This window comes from Haplochromis burtoni, unplaced genomic scaffold (assembly GCF_018398535.1).
Source record: "Haplochromis burtoni strain Fernald_Lab_line unplaced genomic scaffold, NCSU_Asbu1 Contig_192, whole genome shotgun sequence".
In the NCBI taxonomy this organism is placed as follows: domain Eukaryota; kingdom Metazoa; phylum Chordata; class Actinopteri; order Cichliformes; family Cichlidae; genus Haplochromis; species Haplochromis burtoni.
Window position 1 is genome coordinate 390,778 of NW_024582553.1, and position 25,077 is coordinate 415,854.

The 25,077-nt window shown below is 41.2% G+C and overlaps 1 protein-coding gene and 1 long non-coding RNA gene across 3 annotated transcripts in view; one reads left to right on the forward strand and one right to left on the reverse strand.

Annotated features, from left to right (window-relative positions):
* LOC102293212 (ankyrin repeat and fibronectin type-III domain-containing protein 1) overlaps nucleotides 1–24,416 on the reverse strand; it is a 152,542-nt gene extending 128,126 nt beyond the window's left edge. Inside the window, exons 1-2 of one of the 2 annotated variants that reach the window (XM_014337879.2) lie at nucleotides 24,187–24,416; nucleotides 18,847–18,939 (exon numbers count right to left, since the gene is read on the reverse strand). In XM_014337879.2, coding sequence (XP_014193365.1) covers nucleotides 18,847–18,863 — 17 coding nt within the window. In that variant the 5' untranslated portion in view covers nucleotides 18,864–18,939; nucleotides 24,187–24,416. Of the gene's footprint in view, nucleotides 1–1,327; nucleotides 4,385–18,846; nucleotides 18,940–24,186 lie in introns of those variants that run through there. The other variant, XM_005935554.3, reaches the window with a different exon arrangement.
* LOC102309138 lies at nucleotides 23,988–25,077 on the forward strand. The gene is made up of 3 exons (XR_316634.3): nucleotides 23,988–24,163; nucleotides 24,684–24,772; nucleotides 24,854–25,077. It is a non-coding gene; the product is annotated as an uncharacterized LOC102309138 (long non-coding RNA).

A 25,077-nucleotide genomic window follows, 5' to 3' on the forward strand; every position in this document is an offset into this window, starting at 1 on the left:
TTGAAGAAGTAGAGTTTGATTGAATGTGAATTGTGGTCACATTCTTCTCTTTCTCCCTAAGCTACCACATTGGAAAAATGGTTCTGTAAAACACCACATCATCATTTGGGTACAACATGTAATAACATAATCAATTTATCCTATTACATATTTGTAAAATGTTTTCCTAATTAGTGGATGAATTCTTAAGTGAGAACAAAAACTTGTTTTGCTGTCAAGGTAACCTCGATCACCGAACGCCAAATTACAGCCGGTTCATCTCTGAGTCAGAGCGGATGTTTGTGCCAGATGTAATGACATTTCTTCCAGGTGGTTCCGAGATATTGCATTGGCAACAAACGGGGCAGTAGTGGGGGTCAGAACACGATGTCACGGTGACCGTTGCCTTCGACGACGGGAAATTGAATCGATTCATTCTCGAGTGCTGAAATTTGAGCAGCCTTTAAGAGATATTGCATTCGGGTGAAAGGTTTGACCGGCTGGACGGTTAACCAGAAAAGCTAATAACAGTCCTGTTTTTGAGATGACTGTAATTTAGAAGATGAAAAGTAATTTAAATCTAGATTACCAGGGTGATGCCAGAGTAGACCATAGACTTGTGACATTGATGTTAGTTCTTCAAACTAAAAACTAAAAACCTGACTTATTGGCACCTGTAAATTTGTCTTTGGAGATCAATAACAGCAACAGTTGTGGTTGTAAATACGTGCGTGTGTGGTAAAATAAGGTGAAGTGGGTAGACTTGGCCAAGAAGGACTCTTTGCGTCTCCTTCTCTATATGGAGCCTATTGACTTCCTCTCTATTTTTGTTCTGTGCAAACGCTCCATATTCAACTGCACGACAGTGGAAAGAATCTATAGTAGCTACCACCATGCCTGACAGCAGCTATCCGCCGCACCTCCACACTTATGTAACTCGAAGCTTACTCACATGCATACAAGCACATGTTTACATGCACATACAGGTACACAGTCGCTTTAAAGCCTCACAGTCCTGCAAAAAAATACAATTTGCATGTGGGCTGGCTCATTCATTTCATTTTCGTTTAGATGTTTTTCAGAATGTTACATACATATATTACACTCCCTTCAGTATATATCTGACTGATATTACTTAACCATTAAACCCTGACACACATGTAGAGGTGCAAGTGTGTGACCAAGTGGCGCACACCCTCGAACCTCTCATGTGCACATGCTCATTCTGTTGCACTGAAAGTCACAAGATACAGCCAAGTGGCAATGTTTACAGCCTGGAGACAACAGTATATACCAACCAGGCATAGTGAGACACACACACACACACACGTAGACACACACGACTTACCTGGCCTCGGCCACAGTGCAGCAGTAACTGCCACTGCGCCGCGAGCTTCTTCCCACCCGCAGCTCCTCTCGAGACTTACGGCGATTAAAGTAGTCTGTGAGTTTCCCAAAACTCGCCATCTTTTTCGCTTGTCGCTCAACTCCACCTCCCCGTCTCTCCTTTTTTTTTTCTCTTATTTTTTTAATGTTGATCCGTAAAATAAGGAAAGATTCTCTTCTACAAAGCTCCACTGTGCACGACCTCTTGACTTACAGTCTGCCTTGCTCTACTTCTACCTGGATTCAGTTGTGCAGTTTGGCATCAGCTGCAGGTCCGACTTCCCCCGTGCTCCTTCATCCCTTTTTGCCAGAACACTTGTGCAGAAGAACGAGGGCTCTGGCTTTCCCTGCCTCTCGCTCCCCTTTCGATCCGTCTGCTGCCGCACACGGTGCTTGTACGCTGATTCTCTTAAAATAGTAACGTTTGTAACTGCCTACCAATCGACACAGCAGGAGCAGTGTCTCCCCCAGTGGACAGCAGACAAGAAGGAGGAGTGGGAGAGAGAGAGAGAGGAAGAGAGAAATGACAGAGAAAGGGAGGGTTCCTCAGTGTCTGTCTTCTTGTGTGCTGAAGGAAGCAGGGCTGGTGGGAGAACATGAGCTGCTATGATGCTTGTACCTAAGCCCACCCCCCTCTTTCTCACTCCAAGTCTCTCTGTTTTTTAGTGCATATTGGCTGTGATGCCCAATTGTGCGCTCTCTCTCTCTCTCTGTGTCTCTCTCGCTCCCTCTCGCACACACACTCTCTCTCTCTCTCTGTAATGCATGCATTCTTTCACACACAACCTTTCGACTCTCGGTGAGCAGAATCACGGCGTTCAAGCAAAGCTGGTGAGCAGGTGCCAGCGGTTGAGCATTTGGGTTCATCACTCTGTCTCCAGCTTCGATCTCTCTCTTCTTTTCCAACCCTGTTTCTCTCCCTTTGTCGCGGACACACACACACACACACACACACACACTCGGATTCAACCTAAAGTGCACCTGCTCCACCATGATAACTTTCTCCAATTGTTTGTCTTTCAATTATTTGCAGCTGAGCGTCTTCAACCCTGATTTTTTTTTTCTTACCAGTAATGAAATGGAAGCAGATTTAGCTAGGACCACCAGCTGGTGAACACATATATTGAGAAAATTAAAGACAATAGCAGGATGACAGGGACAACAAGGCAAGTGCAGCAAGAAAAAAAAATATGAGGATGGATGAAAAAGAGGTATGGAGTGAGGGCTATTTGTGAAGTGCCTTTTGTGATTCACTGTGTATATATGTGTGTCTCCCTCCCACACATCCTGACAGCTACCTACTCTGTCTATTCACTGTCTCACCCTGACTACATTTTTCATTTTTATCTCCAAACATGTGATTGTGACCTCATTGTTTCTACCTCAACCATAAAACTCGCTCATTTGCATCTTTTCCTGATCCAGCGGGCTCTAAAGTATGCCCATGACATTTACAGGTAATGGACGGCATGGGCACAAATAACCCACACTGCAATAATCAGCTGCTTCTCCACTGAGCCTCTCATCCTGCAGTTTGGACGCCAGGTCATTAGTAACGGTAGTTTCTGTTCTACTCTCCCCCTTTCTTAAGAACCCTTTACTACAGGTTCCAACAGAGGTATCTTTCACCCCTATGTCCTCTTAGAGAGTTAAAACAAAACTTCTCCGGAAAAATGGTACCAGAGGCGGTCTTAAAGTAAGGGGATTGTCCATTGCTAAACTGAACAGCTAAACAGTTTTTACATCGGAAACACTGTAAATATTAATGTTATGCATGATTAGAGGCATATTTCAGTTTCTTCAGCAACTACAATTGGTTGTTTTTTCCTGACTGGAATTAGCATCCTATTTAGTATTGCATTGTTGATGCACCTTGCTAGACAATCTAGTTAGCTAGTGCAAGCACTAGCCCACAAAACTGCTGAGAGAAAACCACGAGTCTAATCGTTGCACAAAGTTGCATTAATAAAATCGGAATAATTGCACCACAGGATTTTGTATTAGTCCAAGTAAAAGAATTTGTCTTCAAAGGCATGTCTGTGTTTTTGGTACATATTACGTCATGGGGATCTAAGGGTCCTGGAGTAAATCTCCAAGAAATGAATGAAAGTCAGTGTAATGCCCTCTGAAGTCATGTGTGTGTGTATATGTGTGCATGTGCATGATGTTTGTTGCACTGTGATTCCACACTGAAGTTAATGTTGTGTGAAAGGTGTGGGCTGTGTGCTTGCAGGTTCCTCTGCTGAAGAGTTCGGCTTATTGATCGGTCTCCCCTGTCTCCGTCTCTCTGAAAAATTCTCTTCATTCCATGCTTCTCTGTTATGATTTACACTACCCCTCCCGCAACAACCCATTGATCTGAGAAACAGCGTGGTCTGGCTGTATTGCCCAGCAGGCATGCTAATATTTGAGTTCAAGTGTCAGAGAGACACAGAGAACACTGACAAAAAAGACGCTGATGAGCTTTAAAGGATGTAAATTTCACCTCTTTGCTGATGACAAAATGTTATTCTGTAATAACATCCCTGTGATGGGCGCATACGCATTTTGAAAGTCAATTCGGGAGTTTTATGTAACAACAACAAAAATGTTATTTGTTAGTGTTTCCAGAGATTTGAACCCATAATTGGAAGAGACACAATGACATTTCTGCAGGACTAACAGAAGAATATATTTCTTCGCTCATTTTCTTCCACTTGCCCGGATTCCATTTGCACTGACAGCAGGCCAAGCAAGATATTCCAAGTATCCTTTTTCCCAGCAATGATTTTCCAGGGTGATCCCAAGCCACTCCCAGGCCAGACAAGACATTTAATCTCTCCAGCAAGTTCTGGATCTACCCCCGGGTCTCCTCCCAGTTGGGTGTGTCTGAAAAAACTCCATGTAGAGAGTTCAGAAGGCACCCCAATCAACAGCAAGAACCACAACAAGAAGGAGTAGCGCCTCTACCCAACTCCAACCACACACACCCATATTTTGTTTTCAAGCGGTTTATTTCACACCTCAAACATGTAGTAAGCAATTAAACAAATAAAAGTAAACTGCAATAAATTACAGGTAGTAATAAAATACACTAACTCTTTTATGCTACGTCTACACCTACACGGGTATTTTTGAAAACGCAGCTGTTTCTATGCGCCACACGTAAACAGCGTTTCGAATCACCGAAAACTGAGATTTTTTAAAACTCTGTTTTTGCGTTTACGTGTGGACGAGGAATGCAGAGTTTGTCACACAACGCCAAAGGTATGTGCCTTTTATTTACGTCACGATGTGCGCCACGTTATTGTTTACATGAGATGAATTTCTGCAATGGCAGATAGAGACAAAATACTGTTAATCTGACTATCTTGAGTTTTTACACGCTTACATATACACACGCAGTTACTGTCCCTCCATTTAGAAAGGCAGAGGCGTCACGGTGTGATTATTTTAGGTGTAGTTTCCTGTGTAATAACATTCAATATTACTATCAATACATTTTTCAAAAAATGCCTCTCTGTGCAAAATGGGTTTAAGAACATAAACAACTGTGGGATACTGTTTGTCTGTGATTTGAACCGGGGGAACAAATCCTGGCAGGATCCTGAAATTATTTGTATCCCACTGTAACTTTACTGTATAAAGAGCTAACATTATGCTAGCAGTGTCCAAGCATTCTTTTCTTTTTTTTTCATACCCCCCGCAAGAGGGGGTATGTGGGAACCTGTGGGTTAAGAGTTAAGAGACTCCTCTGATCAAGAGTCTGATGAAGAGTCTGTCTTGAATTACATATACCTACCGTATGTTCCACGGAGGTTGAGGATCGGAATGCCAGGACCTCGATCACTGACTACCATCCAGTCCACAAGGGATCAAACCTCTATGGCTCGCCCACAGTAGGGCAGATCCATATAGTTTGGCTACAAGTCAGTGTCCCCCATCACATGCTACACATTTGACACCTGATCATTTAATAGCATAAATTTTATCTGAGTGATTCATTGAGGTCCCTCATTCTTCCCATTTTGCTCCGTTTAAAACAAAAATTATTCTGCATTGTTTAAAATGAAACTTTTAATCACTGGGTGGGTTTTAATTAGGCTCTGTCTCTATGCTCATAAGGCTGAATTCCATTTAATTAAATATTTACCAATGTAATTTTGATATGGTTTTATGAATAGTGAATCGATTTGCAGACACATAAATGCCTACAGTATTTAGCAGAAAAATTAAAATTTCGGATGATGAATGTGGACGCTCGAGCTAAATAGCAATAGAGAGAAAAGAGAGAACAGGAAAGAGTTAGAGCCACAGAGACAGTGAAATAAAGAGCTCAAAGGATTGAGGGAAACACCAGTGAAAGTGAGTGAATCTTGACAAAAAAGGGATACAGAAGCAATGGCGAGAACTCCAAGCCTCTAAGGAGAATTTACCACCACAGTGAGGAAGAGCTGAGCTCCAACAATTGACAGCTTTAGTCTGCGTTTGGCTCTGAAATGGCTTTGGCTGATGAATAAATCATGCAATGCTGTTTTTTAGGGCTATTTTCATTCAAACATAAAAACATGCTCACTTTAACTATATCCATTTGGGAACACAATACTTGGCTTGCAAAAGTTGCTTTCATTGAACTAAAATGGTTATGAGGTCATCTCAAACTTTTAATTACGATTAAAAATACATAGGTCTATTTAGCTGTTGGGGCAAAGTGTGAACTACATTACTCCCTACAGGTTTTATTCTGTACATATTCTCAGAGAAATCTGATTTTCATAAAGAGTGAGTTTATGTGCATTTATGGAAGAAGTGTGCCTGCTTTCACAGACCAGCTATAAAGAACAGCCGTCGGCAACTGAAGTGAGTCCCTCCAGCGATGGGCATGCTCAGTACATACTCTAACTTGGCCCTTTGGTCACTCTTTTTTTTAAAGAAATAAATGTATATGCACATATATGTATTGCTCATAAATCAAAAATGGTGTAGCAAATGAGGCATAAAATGCAACAATGTAATCAATAGTGACTTATGACACACTGAAATATTCATAGTGTGCTCGAGTTCAGACACCTTGATACATCATTCCTCCCCGCCAGCTCATTTGGCAAGAGAGAAACAGCCACAGAGAAAGTGAGAGACAGTTTAAGAAAGCTTCTTCCTGTAATTACTGCAGCAGCACTCTGCAGCTTCCCCTACTGGGATCAGTCAGACAGCACCATTCATAAGAAACACGCACAGAAGCCATTTGCAGTAAAAGGAACGCCGTCATTCTGGAGCACACCAGTTGAATCTTTGATAGTCTCTGGAATGATAAGCACTCTGCACAGAAAGACACATGCTCACACACACTACACGCCGAGGATGAACACTGCCACCATCTTTATGAGTCATCAGTAAAGGGCCCTGCAAAGCTGCCCCAGGACATCCAAAAGATATAAGCTCCTTTTTTCCATCGCCTCCCCTTCATTTCAGCTTCGGTGATGCAGTAGTTTGCACCGTTCTCTCTCAGCGAAAACTCTCTGGGTCAAAAGCTTCTGGTCGTGGTCGGGGTTTTCTATTTTGCAGTTTGTTCCCATCGGTTACTCCAGCTTCCTCCCACAGTCCAAACACTTGCATGTTAGGCTAACGGGTGATTCTAAATTAGCCGCAGGGCTGGATGTGAGTGTGATAGGTATCATCTTGTTATGGATTGGCAACGTGTCCTGCTTTAACAATGCTCCAAAGAGAGTGACTGGATGCTACAAAGTGTGCACAATGTGCATGATGGACAGCAAACAGATATAAAATTTGTTGGCACGGATGTTTAGAAAGTGCAGCTCCCAGCAGGGTGCTGATGCCAGTCCACATGAACATTTAAAGGAGGTTCATAAAAGAAATCACAGATTACGATGTGTTTAAGTTAGAACTCATTGGTAACAAATCAGTACCAGTATTTAGTACCATGCTTTGTGACACGCACACTTGCGTTTCTTTTTCTTGCCTATTTAAAAGGTATCTGTGTAATTTTGTGCACACTGAGACGTAGGAAGGTTTAAAAGGATGAATGTCAACTAACTCACTACCTCAAAATTCTGAATCTTAAACTATGAACGAGAGCTAATTTATTATAATCTGTGTGAACTGAACTTGTTCAGGGGTGTCATTCAAAGACAATATGCCTGAGCGTGTGTGTGTGTGTGTGTGTGTGTGAATGTGTGTGTGTGTGTGTGTGTGTGTGTGTGTGTGTGTGTGTGTGTGTGTGTGTGTGTGTATTACATTAACTACATAGCTCAAGGGTGTATGGAACAAGCTGCAGCTGCGTGCCACATAATTCATCTACCTCTCTGCATCCAATTTTCAAAGGGGAAGATTGAGGGATACGAAATACTGTCTACAATACTCTGCTGTCTTGCTTTCACATTTACTTGTATGCATACATATGTGTGCTCGCCAGAAGGTCTTTCAAACAGCTTAATCGAACCCTGGCCTGTTAACAGCTGTTAAAATACAGAGACGGCACAAAATTGTTTCTGTCAAGAGTACTTATAAGCAGTCATATATTTTTTTTGTTGTTTGCGTTCTGTTGAAGTCAAACATCTTATTCTTCAGCTCTGGACGCTGCCCACCAGCAAAAATACTATGTGATTTTCACTGGAAACTATTCAACTGAAGTCCGCCCCAAATTGTTCAAATGACTGGCAAAGACATGTGGCCTGCTAGCTCTAAGTAAGCAGGCAAAAAGAGTATGGAGCACTGCCACCAGCTTCTGGAAAAAGTAGCACATTACACTTTACGCATTACTGTTGGTAATGTGTAATGTTTTATTGGCAAAAACCAAAATAAAAAACTGTCTTTTTCTTTCAGAGAAATGACACATAAACACAACATTTATTATCTGTAGTTATTTATGTATTTGTTTGTTTGTCTGTCGGACTCTGCTCGGATAAGTTTTTTTTTTTTTTTTTAAGGTTTGCAGTGTTCCTAAAACATGTCATCAACAGGGAAGTTGCAGAATGCCCTCTAGTGGACAAACTATGTCAACATGGCTGAAGGGTGTTTTTTTTCCCCCGTCTCCTCTTTTTCTTTTTCATTTATTGGCAACGATAAATGCCAATACCAACAGATTTGCGAAAACTCAATACTGGTCGATATCAGTTTTAACTCAGAGATCTAAGTCAGATTGATTCTGCAAAGAAATTAGATGATTATTCAGCCAAAGGCTCTGAATATTTTTAGGAATAATGGTCAGCAATTGCCTTTTTATGAGGCAATGTGAAAAAGCAAAAGGTTTGACAAGTGTGAGCGAATGCGGTGTCTGAGATGGTCATATCCAGGGCATACTTTCTTAAATGCTCTACAAATGCATTCCCACACCGGCCCAACACTACAGGGAAGCTGAACACATATAACACAGAACAATGAATTATCATTTTACACTCTCATGCTGACCTTTTGACTTCTTTTTCTGTGTTCCAGATCTGCCACGGACGAAAAGCAGCTGCTTGTTAGAGGGGCTGTATATCTAGAGCCCCATTGCCAAGTGATCCTTGCCATTTGGCCACTGGGCTCTGTGTTGGGTTGATATTCAGTTTAGGCTTGTCTGGCATCATTTGAAATGCCTTACTTAAAAGTGACTTGGGGCAAACCTGGAAAGTTTAGTTCCTGTTACTTTGCATTTGTTTAAATCTGTCTCTAAGGCAATGGAAGCTGGGTTTACCATTTTATCATTAACCACTTTCTCTGTGGTTTTGTAGCAAAGACCTGCAGGTTCTGTCGCTTTAGTTTGATTATGTAGCTTAGGGCTTTTGTTTTTTATTAGGTTTTGCGTATGTTGTTTTGCTGCATGAGGAGACCCTGAAGTTTAGTCACTTCCTTCTTTTGTTCATTTTCACTCCTTAACATATTTGTCTTAATTATCAATTTGTAAATAAATGTTGAGTCACTGCCAGTGTTCAGTATTTAGAATTTTGTAACTTACTAAGACCCATCTTTGCTTCTCACTGTGCCACCCCGAACATAATAACTGCTCTGTCTGAGGTGGACATATTTAGAATATCCCCCAATTCAGACCACATACAGATCCAAGACAGAAGATGCAGAAAAAGCAGAAAAAGCACATGATTTCCACTTTAAAACTTTTTATTTCGATGTCCTACGCAGACTCAACAACACTGGAAAGCAGGAACACCTACACGCACCACAGTGAAATGTCATATTCCTCTAATTTAACCATCATCAGAAAGACAAATGGAAATGCTCTGCCTGAAGGCTGAGGAACTAGACAGCCCTTCTGTCTCCTCTTCTTTGCCTCCATAATTTCCTCATTTTAGCCCATCTATCCATCTTTTTCTCTTTCACTATATGACAGCACCCCACCCCTGTCTGCATAATGCCAGGAGATACACTATAATCCAGGGAATTGCTAGCCCTAGGAGGGTGGTCTAAATAAAAGATGAATCCATGTAAGTATCGGTTGCTGACTCTGAATTTCTCTTCTCCTTGACCTGTAAAACTACTGATGAAACATCTCTTCCAGGTTGCAAGTCAAAACTGCTTCTTGATGTCAAAAACATGTAATTTCAAGGTGTTCGTAGAAATGACAAGGTAAAAAGAAGTGTAGTAGAAGATTAAAACAATTCCAGCCCCACCTCTAGAAGTCTGCTGATCTCAGAAGTGGTTCCCCGTTTATTTTCTAGTGATTAGGAAGTAAATCAATACTTATCGGTAGAGCTTCACTGACATGATTTAGCCTGGATATAGCTTTATAACAGCAGGTTAGAAACATGACTGAAAGGACTTTACAAGTTCCTGTAAAGCTGTTTGTAAGCATCTAGGCTTCAGCTCTGATTACATAGCTGCAAAATTTCATTCAGTTCACACCGAGTACCTGATAGCATGTAAGAGCTCTGCATTAGGACTATATTCTGGGTCAAAGTGCGTTTTAGTCATTGTTGTCTTGAATTTATGATTTTCAGTGTGCAAAATGCAACGATGCTGATGTATGATGATGTCATTTAATTTGACTGTGAAGAAAATGTGATAAATGGCTTGTTTTCCCATTATTGCTTTAAATCACTGTTAGTATTAGATTTATATTAAATTTATTCTGCCTTGCTGCAGTTTCATGTCAGCATCTCTTGCATATAGCAGATATAATCAGTACTTGTGACACACATACACGCGCGTTGCCAGTGGTCGCATGTCTGCACTCTGAAAATAAATGTGCGCGTACGGAGCTGCTACACTGATTCATCGTCATCTCAAAGTGAGAGAAAACAGAAGGAGGGTATTTCTGTCTGTTAGTTTGAGTTTCAAACTGGAGCCTGATGTAGCATCAACATCTTGTTACAGAGATGGTTTATCACTATCTCTCCTCAGCTTTTTGTTTCGGCACGTGTTTGCTGGTGAAAGGGTGTTGAGATGGAGTGGTGAAAAGCGATGGAGAGATAGGTGAGTGTTTTACAACTAAAAAAGGTACAAAGCTATCATCACGGAAAACGGGAGGTCCACTGGGAATAAGATGGATGATCTCAGAGCACCAATTAAGAGGCAATAAAAGGGAACAACTCAAGAGTTCATACAAAATCCAAAGTGAGTTAAGATAAAAAATTTCAAAAAAAAAATCCAAAAAGGGAGAGTAACAGACATCATGGCAAAGAATAAAGAAAACTGAGGCTGATATAACTACACAAATACAGACACAGGGGGCAACCGGAGGAGGAGGAAACATCTGAGAAACTAGAAACAGCTCAACCAAATCAGATGAGGAGACAAGGGGAAAATTTAACTAAAGGTAAGACGCAAAAGATGCAAGACTATCAAAATAGCAAAAAACACCTGAACACCCAATACAGACACAAAGACCTAACAAGTTATAAAAAGATACTAGTTAGTAGGGCTCGGCCATATCATACCGTTCACCGTGAATGGTATGATATGGCCGAGCCCTACGGCCATATGGCCGGTAATATGGCCGGTAATACTTCACTTCATGTGCTTAAAATGGAAGGCTTTTTGTGCTCACCTAAAACCTTTAAGCTTGTCTTTTGCTAACTTGTGTAGAACTTCAATCTTAAGACATGTGTACTGCCACAGCAACACAAACACAGCAGCAATAGGCAGAAATTTCCCTTCTACTGTATGATACCCATCTACCCATTTTCTTAACCGCTTATCCAGTTCAGTGTCACAGAGGCAGCTGGAGTTTATCTCAGCTGACTGGGATAGGAAAGAGGCAGGCTACATCCTGGACATGTCCTATTGTAAGACATGACTTCTAACACTCTTCATGCAAAATTCAATACTCTTCTGAGTCAGAAACCCCTAGAGGACTCTATAGCTTTTTTCCTTCTTTCCCTCTCCCTCTTTCAGTCAAGTAACTCACATTCACACAGCAGCTAAGTATGTTCACTGCTGTCCTTTTTTAACGACACATAAACACTTCAGACATCCTCACATACACACACACAGTCTTTGTTTAGATGGAAGCTGACCACTGCTTCTGTTTTTGCTCATGTCTGATGTCCAGCTGACTCCCCTTCATGATTCATTATGCGGCAGTTCAGTGGGATATGCACTCTGCTGAGTGCGCTTCCTCGTTGCCTTCATTGTCTGAAGAATGATTAGGCTGCCACTGCTGTATCTATTTGTGTGTGCGCGAGTGCACATGTGGAGGTGGGGTGTTCGATGTGCAGCGAGTGCTCTTCCATTGGCGTTCGCAATAACCCAAACCAAAAACACTCAGAATTTCTGGGGACAAGCGAGCCATGTTTGGTGTCAAAACTCCACTTCAAGGTACAATAACAGAAAAGGACAACCGGGAATCAAAGGGGGGCGCTGATGCATTACTGTTTAAGCGTGTGCACATGGGAGTGTTTGCAGCAGGGGTTGACAGGGTACTGACATCGTGTCTGTCTTAAGAACACAGGCATGAGACCTCCCGGGTATGTTGTTCGCACGTCCTTGGAGAATCAGACCCAGCGGCTTACACGTGGACAGATAGGGCGCACAAACACAGTTGCTCCCTGCGAGGCAGCAGTAATCCATCTTCTCAGCCCGAATGCATGCAGCACACTTCCACTCAGCATGATGCATAGAGATGAGCACCACGTAAACAGGCACCTCAAGTTGTTTAGTTGTGACAAAGATCAAAGAAAGAAACACGGCAGCTAAGACAAAAAACAAGGATGCTGATCTGACGTCAACGCCATTAGGCCTAATAAATCCTGAACTCAACAAGACAGCTAAAATATTCCCTCAGACAGCAGCCACTTTGCCAGTGACGCGTCTCAGCTTTCACTTCACAGTAAGGCAGTGTATTTTGCACCAAGTAAGAGGGGGTGTGTGGTAGGGTAACGCTTTATTTTTTGTAGAGCGCAACTAAGTGAGTACCGAGAGCTGGAACAACCCATAAATCATCATCATCAAAAACAATTCACATAAATAAAGCAGTGCAAAGGCCATAAGTACCAGCACCAGTTTGTCTGTGCAGGCAGCACTGCTTCTGTGTGACAGAGTAGTCCTGAATGGCCCAGTTAGAGCCAGTTATATTTCCCCAGTGACAAAAAGTATTTGCTCAGCTCATCACAGTAGAGTTTAGGAAATAAATATCTTGAATCTTCTACTAAGCTTCATAGTTATCTGTTCATTCGCAAAAAACGAATAAAACCCACTGTAACATAAAAGCATAAAGAGCTACTAAACGTTAGTGTTATTCATGCAGAAATACATATTTTACAAGACGTCCAGTAGCCTCCTGTCTCCTTTGTGAGCAGTTATGTATTAATTTTACATTCGTCATCTGCCTGCCTCAGTTCTGAAGAGCCTGACTCCCAGGCGTCCACTTTCTGACATCGGCCTAGGGTGTTTGTTTTCCTTAAAGCACTTTTATAGGGCATGAGAACCCCTTAATAGACAGCAGGCTTCAATTTCTTTACACTGACTTCTTTATCAGATTGCTGCCAGCTTACTCTCAGTGGAGGTAATTCAATTCCGTTAAAAAAGGAGCCTGTACATTTACTCTGGTCAGCTGTTCCAGACAAATGATTCTGCTGTGTGCAAAGACAAATGACCCATTAAAGCATCTAAAACACTGCTGCACCTTCTGCGATCATTTTTCCCTTTTTTTTTTTTTCTTTTGCCCAAGACATAAGTCACATTTAAACCCTGGATTAAGCTCTTCAAATGATTTCATGTCATTTTCTAGATAATAAATGTACTTACTCAAGATAAACAGTCCAGTGAAGAATGACCCTAACTGCTATAATCAGTTACATGACGTCCCCGTCAACGTGATGATGATGACAAATAGTAAGATTAGACACATTGGCAAATGAAGTAAATAGTATTGATCCTCTTGTCATAATGCATTATTCTGCTGGAAAGCCTTGGGTACATGCATTTATATGGTTGTCATTTTTACATGTACCAACAACAAGAGTACTGCAGTCCAAACTTGGCACTTATTTAAAGCAAAGACCTCTACAGTTGGTCACTGTGCCCTGCCACACCGCAAAATGTAATCATGACGAGCACAAGGAACACGACAAACAGGCCAGGGCACTGACTCAGTTTCAATGCTCCTCTACAAGCCAATCAGATGGAGCATTTTAACAAATCCAATCTGCAGACCCTGCTGCCAGCATCAAGATGGTCCAAGACCACGATGCTCTCCTAGGTTAATACCCAGATGGGTCAAAGCTATTTTAGCAGGACAAGATATACACAATGTAAAATAAAATCACTGTACATTTATCTAGACAATTTTGTCTGGCCTCAATGTTTCCTTAAACAGATTATTCTTGTTTTTTATGTATTTAAAAGAACCATGCCAAATCTATGTATTTGACCTACTGCTGACTAGTCTTCTTTTCCTTATTTCTTAAGTAGTGTTGCATACATGGAAGTATATAAGCAAAACGTTTGGACAATTCAAACGAGCTTGAAAGTCAATATTTGGTATGACCACTTATATGCTGCAACACAGACTGAATTCACTTGGGCAAACTTTCTTGTAATTTCTTTAAGTAGTCTTCAGGAATGGTTCTCCCACCTTCTTGAAGGACATTCAAAGCTCTTCTGTGGATGTTGGCTGCCTTTTTTTCTGTTCTCTGTCAAGATGATCCTTCACTTCCTCAAATATGTTGAGGTCATGTTGAGGTTGTGCAAACCATGATTGATAGTGTTCCACGACATATCCAGATATGTTTTTACTGCAATGGCAGTCTGTTTGGGATCACTGTCATGCTAAAAATGGTGCTGCTAATCAGACAATCTGATGGTACTTTTCTGCTTTCATAACTCTATAAATTTTGACAAGATTCCCAACACCACGGCCTAAAATCTAGTCCCAAACCATGACAGAGCCTCCACCTTCTGTTTTACAGAAGGCTGTAGACACTTAATGTTGGACACCACTTCTGACCTCGTACATTTTGACGACAATACTGATGAGGCTTTAGTGAACAGTAGATGGATCAACTGTAATGCCAGATACACCTCTCAATACTTTTTTGATGGATTTTCTATTTCTAAAGAACATGAATTGCAGATACTGTTCATCTATTGTAGGTTGTTTTTAGGCCTTCCACGTCTTCTTTTATCCTCCACTTGCCTGTTTTCCTCACATTTTTTTAAGAACACAGTGTAAACAATGCTGCCTGTCAAATAGGGCTGCCCCGATTATTCGACTAGTCACGATTACGTCGACTATCAAAATCGTCAAAGACTAATTTAATAGTAGACGCGTCGTTTGAAGCTTTGTAAGATCCCAAAAGACGGAAGGAATAAGTAGTAGGGTTTAAGAGTGTAATAACGGACTGAAACAGAAGATGGCAGCACTGCATGTACAAGGATGCCAGCTGCCGTTAAGCCCCGAAGAAGAAGAAGTAGTGTCCGGTATCGTAGCTGTGTCCAAATTCAGGAACAGCATCCTCCTGTGCCCGCATTTGTAGGCCGATTACGTTACAGCGACACGATGAAGACTGTCCAAATTTGAAGACTCCGACAAATGCGGCCGACAAATGCGCCCTTCATTTCCCCAGATTTGAAGGATGGGTCGGGTGTATACTTCGTGGCCCAACCTATCACAGAATTCATAGCGCGGCCCTGCTCAGTTTCCAACAATGGCGGTAGCTAGTTAGTTTTAATATTACTCTTATTATTCTTTCTGGGTCACAAAATAAACGTTTAACATATTTTCAGGCGAGAATGTAGCTGTGTAAACTTCAAATATCTGCTTGGTTTATCAAGACACCACGTTTTTAAAAGCACTTTCGGAGACGTCTGTTACCCACCAGCTCGTTAGCTAGCCGGGGTTCAAGGCTCACTAGAGCCGGTGAGAACACCGGACTCCCGGCAAATCGTTTTCAAACCCACCGCCGTCTTTCACTACTCAGGTTAAACATGATATATAAGTCACTTAGATAACTTAAAAATGTTATTGTTTGGCTTATTTCAGTATATTCTTTGTTCCTTAGTAAATCAGTTTGGCTGAGATTAAAGTTATAGTTTTTACACAGCTGAATAAACGTCAAGCAGACAACTGATTATCAGAAGTGTGAGATGCTCGAGAATATACTCGTGTCCTGTTATATCTCAGATAGCAAGGAGCAGACAGCTGAGTTTATTAAACTCCACCGAAACAATCTGCAAATTTCATTAAAATGTAATAAACTATGATCTTGTCTTTATTTTTAGTCAGCACGTACCTTAAGCACTTAAAGCTGTAAGCTAATGATAGTCATATAAGAGCAGGTGCATGCTGGTGCAATAAGCTGTACGTTTTACGTCCAATGGATGCATGATCCGATTAGTTGACTAATCGCAAAAATAATCGGTGACTAGTCGACTATCAAAATAATCATTTGTGGCATCCCTACAGTCAAACTGCATTATCTTTGGCCTTTTCTTTTAGTCATTGAAAGAAGAAAGAAAGTGTTGCATTGTTATGCCTCAATGATTCACAAGCCATTTTTAAGTCCTCTGGAAATGGTCAGGTACAAGGTCGGGACCTTCACAAAAGCTGGAACTATGATAAGAAAGTCTGGCTCCTTGGAAGCAAAATATAAAGAAATGAAGGATGCCTCAAGACTTTAGCACAGTACTAATACTACTGTGACGAAACAATTTTAAGACAGTTTAGGAGCGCCAACACCTGCAATTAGGTGTGAACCAGTGACAGGCTATGTCATGGGATATTAAACAGTGCAATCTAATATTAAACCACACTTATTCAGGAAACATCTAAGTGATTTCAGATATCAATGTTCCAGGCATTTTGTTATAGCAAATATACAAATGAAAAAGTAAGCCTCTTAGGAATTCAAAACTACATGAAGACAGAGGAAATGTTATGAGGCATTAAAATGGAAATGCCATTATCGCCCACTCTCCCAAACTCCAATATTTGAAATATAGAATACTGATGAGTTAATCAATAAACTGGCAACATCAATCAACTAACAAACATCTTTTCTTAAAAGGCTTATTGTATAATTAGATTAAAAATGGGACTTGCCAAATGAATTCACACAAAGAAACGCTAATAGGATTAATTCCTCATGGTAAATGGTTGCATCGCCCTCTGTTGGTTGAGTACCTAAATCTAAATAACCACAAATATAACAAGTTTTCATTATTATGCTTGGCCTTATCTTATCAAGACTGAGTCAACAAAACATTAATTGGAATGCGCCGAGTGTCAAACAATTACTGACTCCGCTTTATCTGGAAAACACAAACTCTATTACACCGGTGATGATTATAATAAATAATGTTGTGTGTTTCTCTGTACTCAGGCACAACGATAGAGTGGAAGGACAGAAATATGGTGTCTTTGGGTGCATTCACGCAAGACCACACACACACACACACACACACACACACACACACACACACACACACACACACACACACACACACTATCGGGAACAACAGAGAAAGTATTTGCTGTCAGAACCATGTGTACAAGCTTGAGTGTATGTGTGTGAACATGCATGGGGGTGCGTTTATAGCCCCCTTGCCTGTTGCCATGACTCACCAATGAGTCACAAGCCAGGGAGTGCGAAGTTGCGCAAATCAGGAGCCCTTCTTTGTCACTTCATAGTTTGGCATGGTGCAGCAGCAGGTCGGTGACGTAATCTAATCATTAAGAGAAAGCTAGTCATCCTGGCATGGGAGTCAGAGGTGTCAGAAAGGGAGGAGGGCTGATTCAACAATCACTGACTCAATATGAGACACGAGTAGGGCTGACACTTGGTTATTGCAAATGAATGGTCTCACTTGACAGGTTGGAGTGTAGGGAGCTGAAGGGAAAGCAAGCAGGCACGCATCCCTTTCTAGGCCCAGTCACAGGTATGAATTATACATTCTGCGTCCATGCCGCTGAAAGATATGTATAATGAAATCCCACCATGGATCGTGTGATTCACACACACGCACACAGACACACACACACAGCGCTTACTGTATGTGCACACAGCCCAGAAACACAATGCCAATCCTGTTTCAGCTATCTGCAGAATGAGCTGAGGAGTGAAGATAGAACTCCCATGGCTCTTATCACACTCTGCCCAGCTACAGCAGCGTCGACAAGACGAGAACCGCACATGTTTGCAGAGGAAACTACTGTGCGTTGAATGAAGGAAAGCAGGTTTTCAGAGGATAACAGCACATTATAAAAGCTGAGTCTGAGCTAGATGGCATGACGCTGAGCTAAGAGTTTTTGCATTCGCAAAGTGGACAAAAGGCATTTAGGGTCAGATAAATCACCTGCCCATCCCCCAACAACATTCAGATGGTGTGGTTACTGCTCTTCTGCACCATCCTTTCCAGGCTTTTTTAAACTTTCTGCTGACTCGCTGTTCAAAGAGGAAATGTAGCCACAGAGTTTACGAATAATTGCGCGCCTTGATTGAATTCGAGATGCGACTGCTCCCAAGCGTATTCATGTTATATGTGGGTTGCTTTGTATTGCCTGCCCTCTATGGTTCAGAGAGCCTTGCAAGATTGTTTATCCAACCCTCACTTTCGCAGAACTGCCTCCATCAAATCAAAGAGCCAACCTTTCGCATGCTGGACGATGATGAGTTCTGTTTAGCTAAGAATAGAAAATAACAAGATTTCTAAATGCACAGACATGCACCACAACAACCTGCCTCACCAAAATATCCAAAACATGCAGAAAGACAAAAGATGTGTTTAGATGTCACCACTGTTTAATCACTTATAAATATCCTTAAATCAAAGTCTTTGAAACATTTGGCCCCTGAAGTTTCTTATTAAGGCATCTTATTTACAGTTCCCAAAATGCTTGGTGAGCTGATGTAATCTCTTAGTAGATGCAGTATAGCTATACACCGCCAAACACAATGCCATGCATGCAGCTGAAGCTTGGGCAACAACAGTTCCAGGAAGCACCAAAATAGAGACAGGACGTTCATTTAGTAAACACAATAAAGCATGTCAGCAATCTGTGTAAAACAAGCTGTCAAATAAGATAAAGAAAGACATGATCTGTCTTACTCTATGAGTTGCTCCATTCCAGCACCCTGAGGCTCCAGTGGCTCCCCAGGTGGGGATTTGTAGTCCTCCTTTTTACACCCACTTGTTTATTTCCTGGAAGCAGAGAAACAAGTGTGTTATTCCGAAAGTGCATTAGAAGAAAAGGCCTGTATTTATCGACAGTTATTTTTACAGTAGGGTGAAATTCCTTTGTTTTCCCAGTTAGGAAGCTGAGGTCAGCAGCACACTGTAAACAATGTAAAACAGGGAAATGCTGAACAAGCACATGTGGGCCTATCTTTAAGTCATACATCAAAATCATCATTCATTTTAAAGCTGAAGGTGACTTTTTCCTTCAAGCTATCGGTCTTGTAGTTTGCATGTCCTCTGTATCTGTCAACCTCTCCGTGTTTTTTTTAAGGGCCTCTCAAGCCCAGTGAGATCTTGAGGTGTTGAGTTTCAACGTTATCGTCATGCTGTGTGATTTATGATGGAAACAGAGCATAGGGCTGGTTTCTGTGTCCTTTGTGAATTTCTCTGAATGTTACACTACTACTACCAAGTATCGCAGCCTTCTACTTACACATCATGAATCTGAATAGGTGTTTAAAGCCCATAAACACGATCAGGACTATCAGGTCTTTTCTTACATCCATTTACAACTGGTTAATTACATGATTTGTACATTTAGTGTAGCAATGGAACTGACTTTCAAAAAGTTAATTCTGTTCCCGTTTTCAGTGGGAGAAACGTTTCGTCGCTCATCCAACTGACTTCTTCAGTCTCCATTGACTGCAGGTTTCCCCAACCTTACAGCACATTTGCACAATGACTAAAACTAGCACCACTGATGAACAATGGGCCACACGGTCAGTTTCTTGATCATTAATATGCAATTTGTCATGACCATTGATCAATGGCCGTAAGTAGCATTCACAGAGAGTGGGGGAATGGCTGCAATCACGGCATTGTAAGATGGTGACAGATGTACCCTTAGTCCCCCTCCTCGATTCAGAGATGGTCTTTCCCTTTTCACGTAAATGGCCTCATTGACTCCTCGCTCAAACCAGAGTTCCTCCCTGTCCAGGATGTGTACATCCTCATCATTGAAAGAGTGGCCACTCGCCTATAAGTATGAATAGACTGCAGAGTCCTGGCATGATGACTTAGCTCTTCTGTGTTGTGCCATCCACTTAGCCAGAGGTTAAGGAGGAAACACTTACAGACATTTTTTCTGGCAAGTCCAAAGGCCCAAAGATCCATGTAACTGTGATATATAACAAATCAAGTCATTTTATGCTTAGAGTACATTTAAAGATGTCTGTCTTTATTAGTGAAAAACACTGTTGTAAAGCAAAAATACCCTGTAAATACTATCATTACTGTAGATAACTATGTATTTTTACTTTATATTACATGTAGTTAAACCTATGGGTTCATTTATAGAAGGAAAACAATAAAGTTGTTATTAGTTAACCTTCAGTTAAAGTTAGTAGTGTTTAGATGGCAACAACTAAAAAACAATAAAGCAAGCATAACACTGGATGACATGATAAATAGAGATGCCCTTGTTGACCAGCCAGGGACCAGAATCAACTGATTGCCAGTGTTTTCGGCCTTGACCAGTGACTGAAAGATCAGCTAGCAAGCCTGTGCACGACAAGCACAGGAACACAGGCAGACAGTCCTCAGTGTGAGTCCTCACTCAACACAGATTCTCAAATGTTTTTTGAATGTTTAGAACAGCAACCCAAATCAAACACTTAAATTACCTTCACACAGCAGAAAACAAACAGCAAACAGCAAAACAGAAACTAACAAAGGCAGAGTAGCTAAAGCTAAAGCTATCAAGAGCTCAGAGCCAGCTACAAGCTAGCAGCCTCAATATAAGCAAAGAGTCAAAGAAGTTGCAAGGAAAATTCTGGAGATTCGTGAAACAAAGAAAAGGGTCCGTGTCCTGTTATCTGGTGAAGCTATAAACACACAGGAAAATATGTCAGGTAAAACTTGTAAACTAGCACATAATGACAAAACAAGCAAATCTGGTCTCAGTTTCAGAACTGCGAAACCCAGACCATAGGTCTAAGGTACTCCTTAAGATTAAGCCCAATCTGAATATGCTTGAGAGTTTAGTTTTTAGTCGACTTTTGAAAGTCTTTAGTGGAAAAAGATCCCCATAGCCCTTTTAGGGACGTTTAAAGAAGCAAAAATGTTTTTATAATTAATCCTATACTATTGCCAATATTACTATACTAGGGCAGACACGCTCATGTTTGCCAGTGAAGAGTCAAGCTGTAGTATTTGAGCCAAATGCAATCATGATAATTTGGGACTTCCAGCATATAAAAGATTTTAGCACAGCAGTGGATCTATTAGAAGTATAGGTGACCTTTCCAAAGGTTATTAAAAGAAAATAAGTGTTTAAGATTAGCTAAAAGCATTACAAGAAAAAAAATGAATCAAATCACAAAGGCTGAGATTTACAATATGGTACCAAGGAAGGTTTTTTCTAAATAAGTAACTGTTACTCAACAATTAAATTACTAAAACAGTTGCTCTTTCATTTCCTGTGATTGACTAATCAAGTTACTGCTGCAGGTCTACAGTGACAGTTATTCTTTTCTTTTTCTTCACACATACACAGCTCAACTTGAATCAGTACAATGCGCATGAATCTAATCAATAGCTTTCATGTAAATGTCAGGCAATTATGCAGAGCTGCAGCACCTGGATAAACTGCATATGGGTGCTAACACCTCTTTCGCCCCAAGCCTGCATGTTAATTAAGCTGAACATCTGGCGAGAGGAAAAACACACTGTCGGATTGAACCGACGGGATGCTGCCTTGATCCAAAGTGCTGAATGTTTTGGAAGGTGAACTTCAGTTAAATTTTTGATGCGCTTATTTCCCTGTGCCAAGATCTACTGCAGTCCAAAAAAAAATAAAAAAAACAGGGATTAGGAGCCAATCTTTTGCTGATGGTAGGAAATCTCTGGCTAAGAAAAGACAGCGGATGCTGAAATGTGCTGTAAGGTCAAGTTCCTACTTTTAACTGAATACATCATACTGATATCACAGAGGAGGGCATTGGGATTACATGACATGCAATGAAGTTATTAGTTTGTTTTTATTTTTACGTCTGATGTGGCAAACCGTACTAAACTGAGACTAATGTGCCCTGGAATGGACTGATTGTGATAAAGAAACAAAAATAAATGGAGACTTCCACCGAGCATAAATGCCCTTGTGCTCTTTGTTTGGGGAACCAGTCGATTGAGTTTTTGTGTCCCAGCATGGCAGAGTTTGGTCAACAGACAGACAACCAGACAAAGCAATTTATACCAGCTGTTCACAGATAAAAAGAACAACAATACATCAAACAGCAAGAACAAAAGACGACTCCACAACAGAGCAAAGTGTTATTGACTCACTGGTATCTCGGCTTTATTATCGCTCTCTAGTTCTGCCAGCACTAGCTAGATTTTGATAATTCTACTGTATGATGATAAAAGATTAAAGCAACATTTAAAAGCGGCATGTTTTATTTCTCTTTTCACATATTTGTAAGGTATACACCTTTCCTTTCCTTCCACCTAGTCATGCACACTGATCCATGCTGTACGGTAAGCAGGAGCAGTAGCCAGCCGCTGCCTGCCTGTCCCATCAAACATGCATAAGAAACAGATGTATCTTTGATGTAGGTTTGTTCATGTTGCCCCCGTGTGCATGAGTGTGTGAATGAGTGTGTGTGCTTGTATGTTTAGTGTCTCTTTTTTTTCTTCTTTTTTTTAAATGTGCTTCCAGGCCCTACGGGCACAAGCTAGGCTGAGGAGATGCGGCTGCATGCCCTGACACACAAGCAGAGACGGAAGGTTGCCACAGATCCAAGGGAGGATAAATGATCGATGCAGCCATGCATTATCTTTGAAAGCATGATTCCTATTGAGGAAAGGAAGTATGCAACTGTAATAGCTCCTGTTATTAAAACTACAGCATTATGCATTCATTCCAGGTTTTGTTCAGCCTGCTTCAGATTAGCACAAGTGGTGCTCTACTGTACTATATTTTAAAGGCTTAACCATGAATATGCTTGCCTTTTGCACTGACAGTCAAGGAAGCTTTGAGAACAGGCACCAATAAATTCATACCTTCATATATCCATAAAGAGAGAACTATTGTGGAATATAATTATTATTTTAAAGGTATATTTAGGGATCCTAGTACTCACAGCTTGGACTGTATTCAGAGGTTACTAATGTTAGAGTATTTCGCTGGCACTGCACTTAATGACAAGCATGGCACCGGTTCACGAGACACTCATCTTTAAGCACCTGGAATAGTGAAAACTTCCCTTGCACAAGACTGTAAACAAGCATAACCATGAGTCATCTGAGCGAAAAGCTTTCCTATCCTGCATGTTGCCAGCTTCATTCCAGCCAGTAGGTCCCAATTTGCTCCGTCTGGTGTGTCTGCTGTATGACTGAACTGTAGTTACCCTCCACCCACCTTTAAAACCCCCCGCCCGTAAGTTGATGACCACCTAATGTTACCCAGTCCTCAGTTTCCTACCATCTACACACAAATGCAAACATACCGTAGTGTAACACATGTATTTATTTTGTCATTCACACAGCTACTACTCCCATTCTCTCCCTCTCTCTCTCTCTCTCGCACATACACACGCACACGCACACACACACACACACACATCTTTTTCCTTTTCCCCTAAAACAATTGTGTGCTGCTCACTCTCTATTGTAGAAGCCAGTCATTTCCACATGTGTGCTGACCATAAAGCAGCAAAGGGCCGACTAAAAGCATCCTTTTCCTGACTGGCAGGGTCACAATCTGCCTCATATAAACACAGGACACACCTTAGCCCAACAGATTCCACATATCCTTCTGACCTCGTTACCTCCCCCGAAGTGCTCCTCTTTCCACTGACACAGGATACTAATAAATAAATGTTGACAAAGCCGCTTTTTTTTTTGGTTTTGTTTGTTTGTTTTTTATATCTTTCTCGTTGACGGGTAAAAGACAAAAAAAGAACACTCTTTGGGGTTTTTTAATTAAAAAAAAAAGTTTAAAAGCAAAGCTAAGCCGGGGTCCTTTTGTGTCTCAACGTGCCTCGCGCAGGGTTTCCCTAGCATTGTCATGACAACTGTGTGTACGCACCGACACTGGCCTTTGAAAACAATACACCCACAAAAAGTTGACTGAAGTGGGCCAGCTAAGATTTTTTAAATGAAAAAAATCGTCCAGAAAACAGAGTGAAGCAGAGATATTAAGCGGAAAGGAAATGAATAGCGAACAAGTGCACAAGTGGGGACAAAAAGTGTAAGATGCAGTCATTCCCATACCTTCTTGTCGAAGAAGTATTTGTTTCCTTTTCAACTATTCCCGGGTGCCGTTCTTGTTAGCTAGAGTCAAGCTACTACTTAGCTTTTGTCACTGTGTTCCAAACAATTACTTTGTGACACCGGTAATGTGTAGCGAGCCGTAGCAGCACGAGAAACAACTCCACCAAGCTGTAACTTTTCTCCGCCCCGGACTGCCTGCTTCTGTCTATCGGGGGGGGGATGCTTCGCTCCGCCTAGCTCAACCCTGAAGATAAATCACTGTGATCCACCGGATTTCAACTTTGTGTCTCCTTGCTGGTGGCAACATGTCTCTCCCCCCCGTAAAATTACACAGTATGCTATTTATAATTAGCGAGTTTCTTTAATCCCATTATATTTACCGCTTTTTTAGTGCAAAATCGAAGCCACTATTTGTGCCCCGTCTCCAGGCCAGAGTCAATTGTGATGATTGATTTCGGACAGGACAATTATATTAATAAGAGTTTAATTGGTTTTAGACTTTGCCCCGCTTCTTCATTAGCGAATCGGCTTAATCCTTTGAACTTTCCTTGTTCAAACAACCCGAGTGACACAGACATTAAAAGAGGTAATCCAGACTCACTCAACTGAATGCTTCACATGCTACCCTTTACTCCAAAGACATTTACATCTCTCCCCTGTTTTAAAGGGACAGCAGACTAAGATGGAGTGGAAGGGCCACAGCAACACTGGCACAGTGTGGTGATAAGAGGACGCTGAAGAGAATGCAGAAAACTGAAGCTTGTCAGATTGAAAAAAAAAAGCACATTAACTTGAGAGTTGGCTGGATTTGTAAAAAATAAAATAGCTGGCAATGGACAGATGCAAGATATACACGGTTACACCCAGTATCAACAACAAAGAGGATGTACA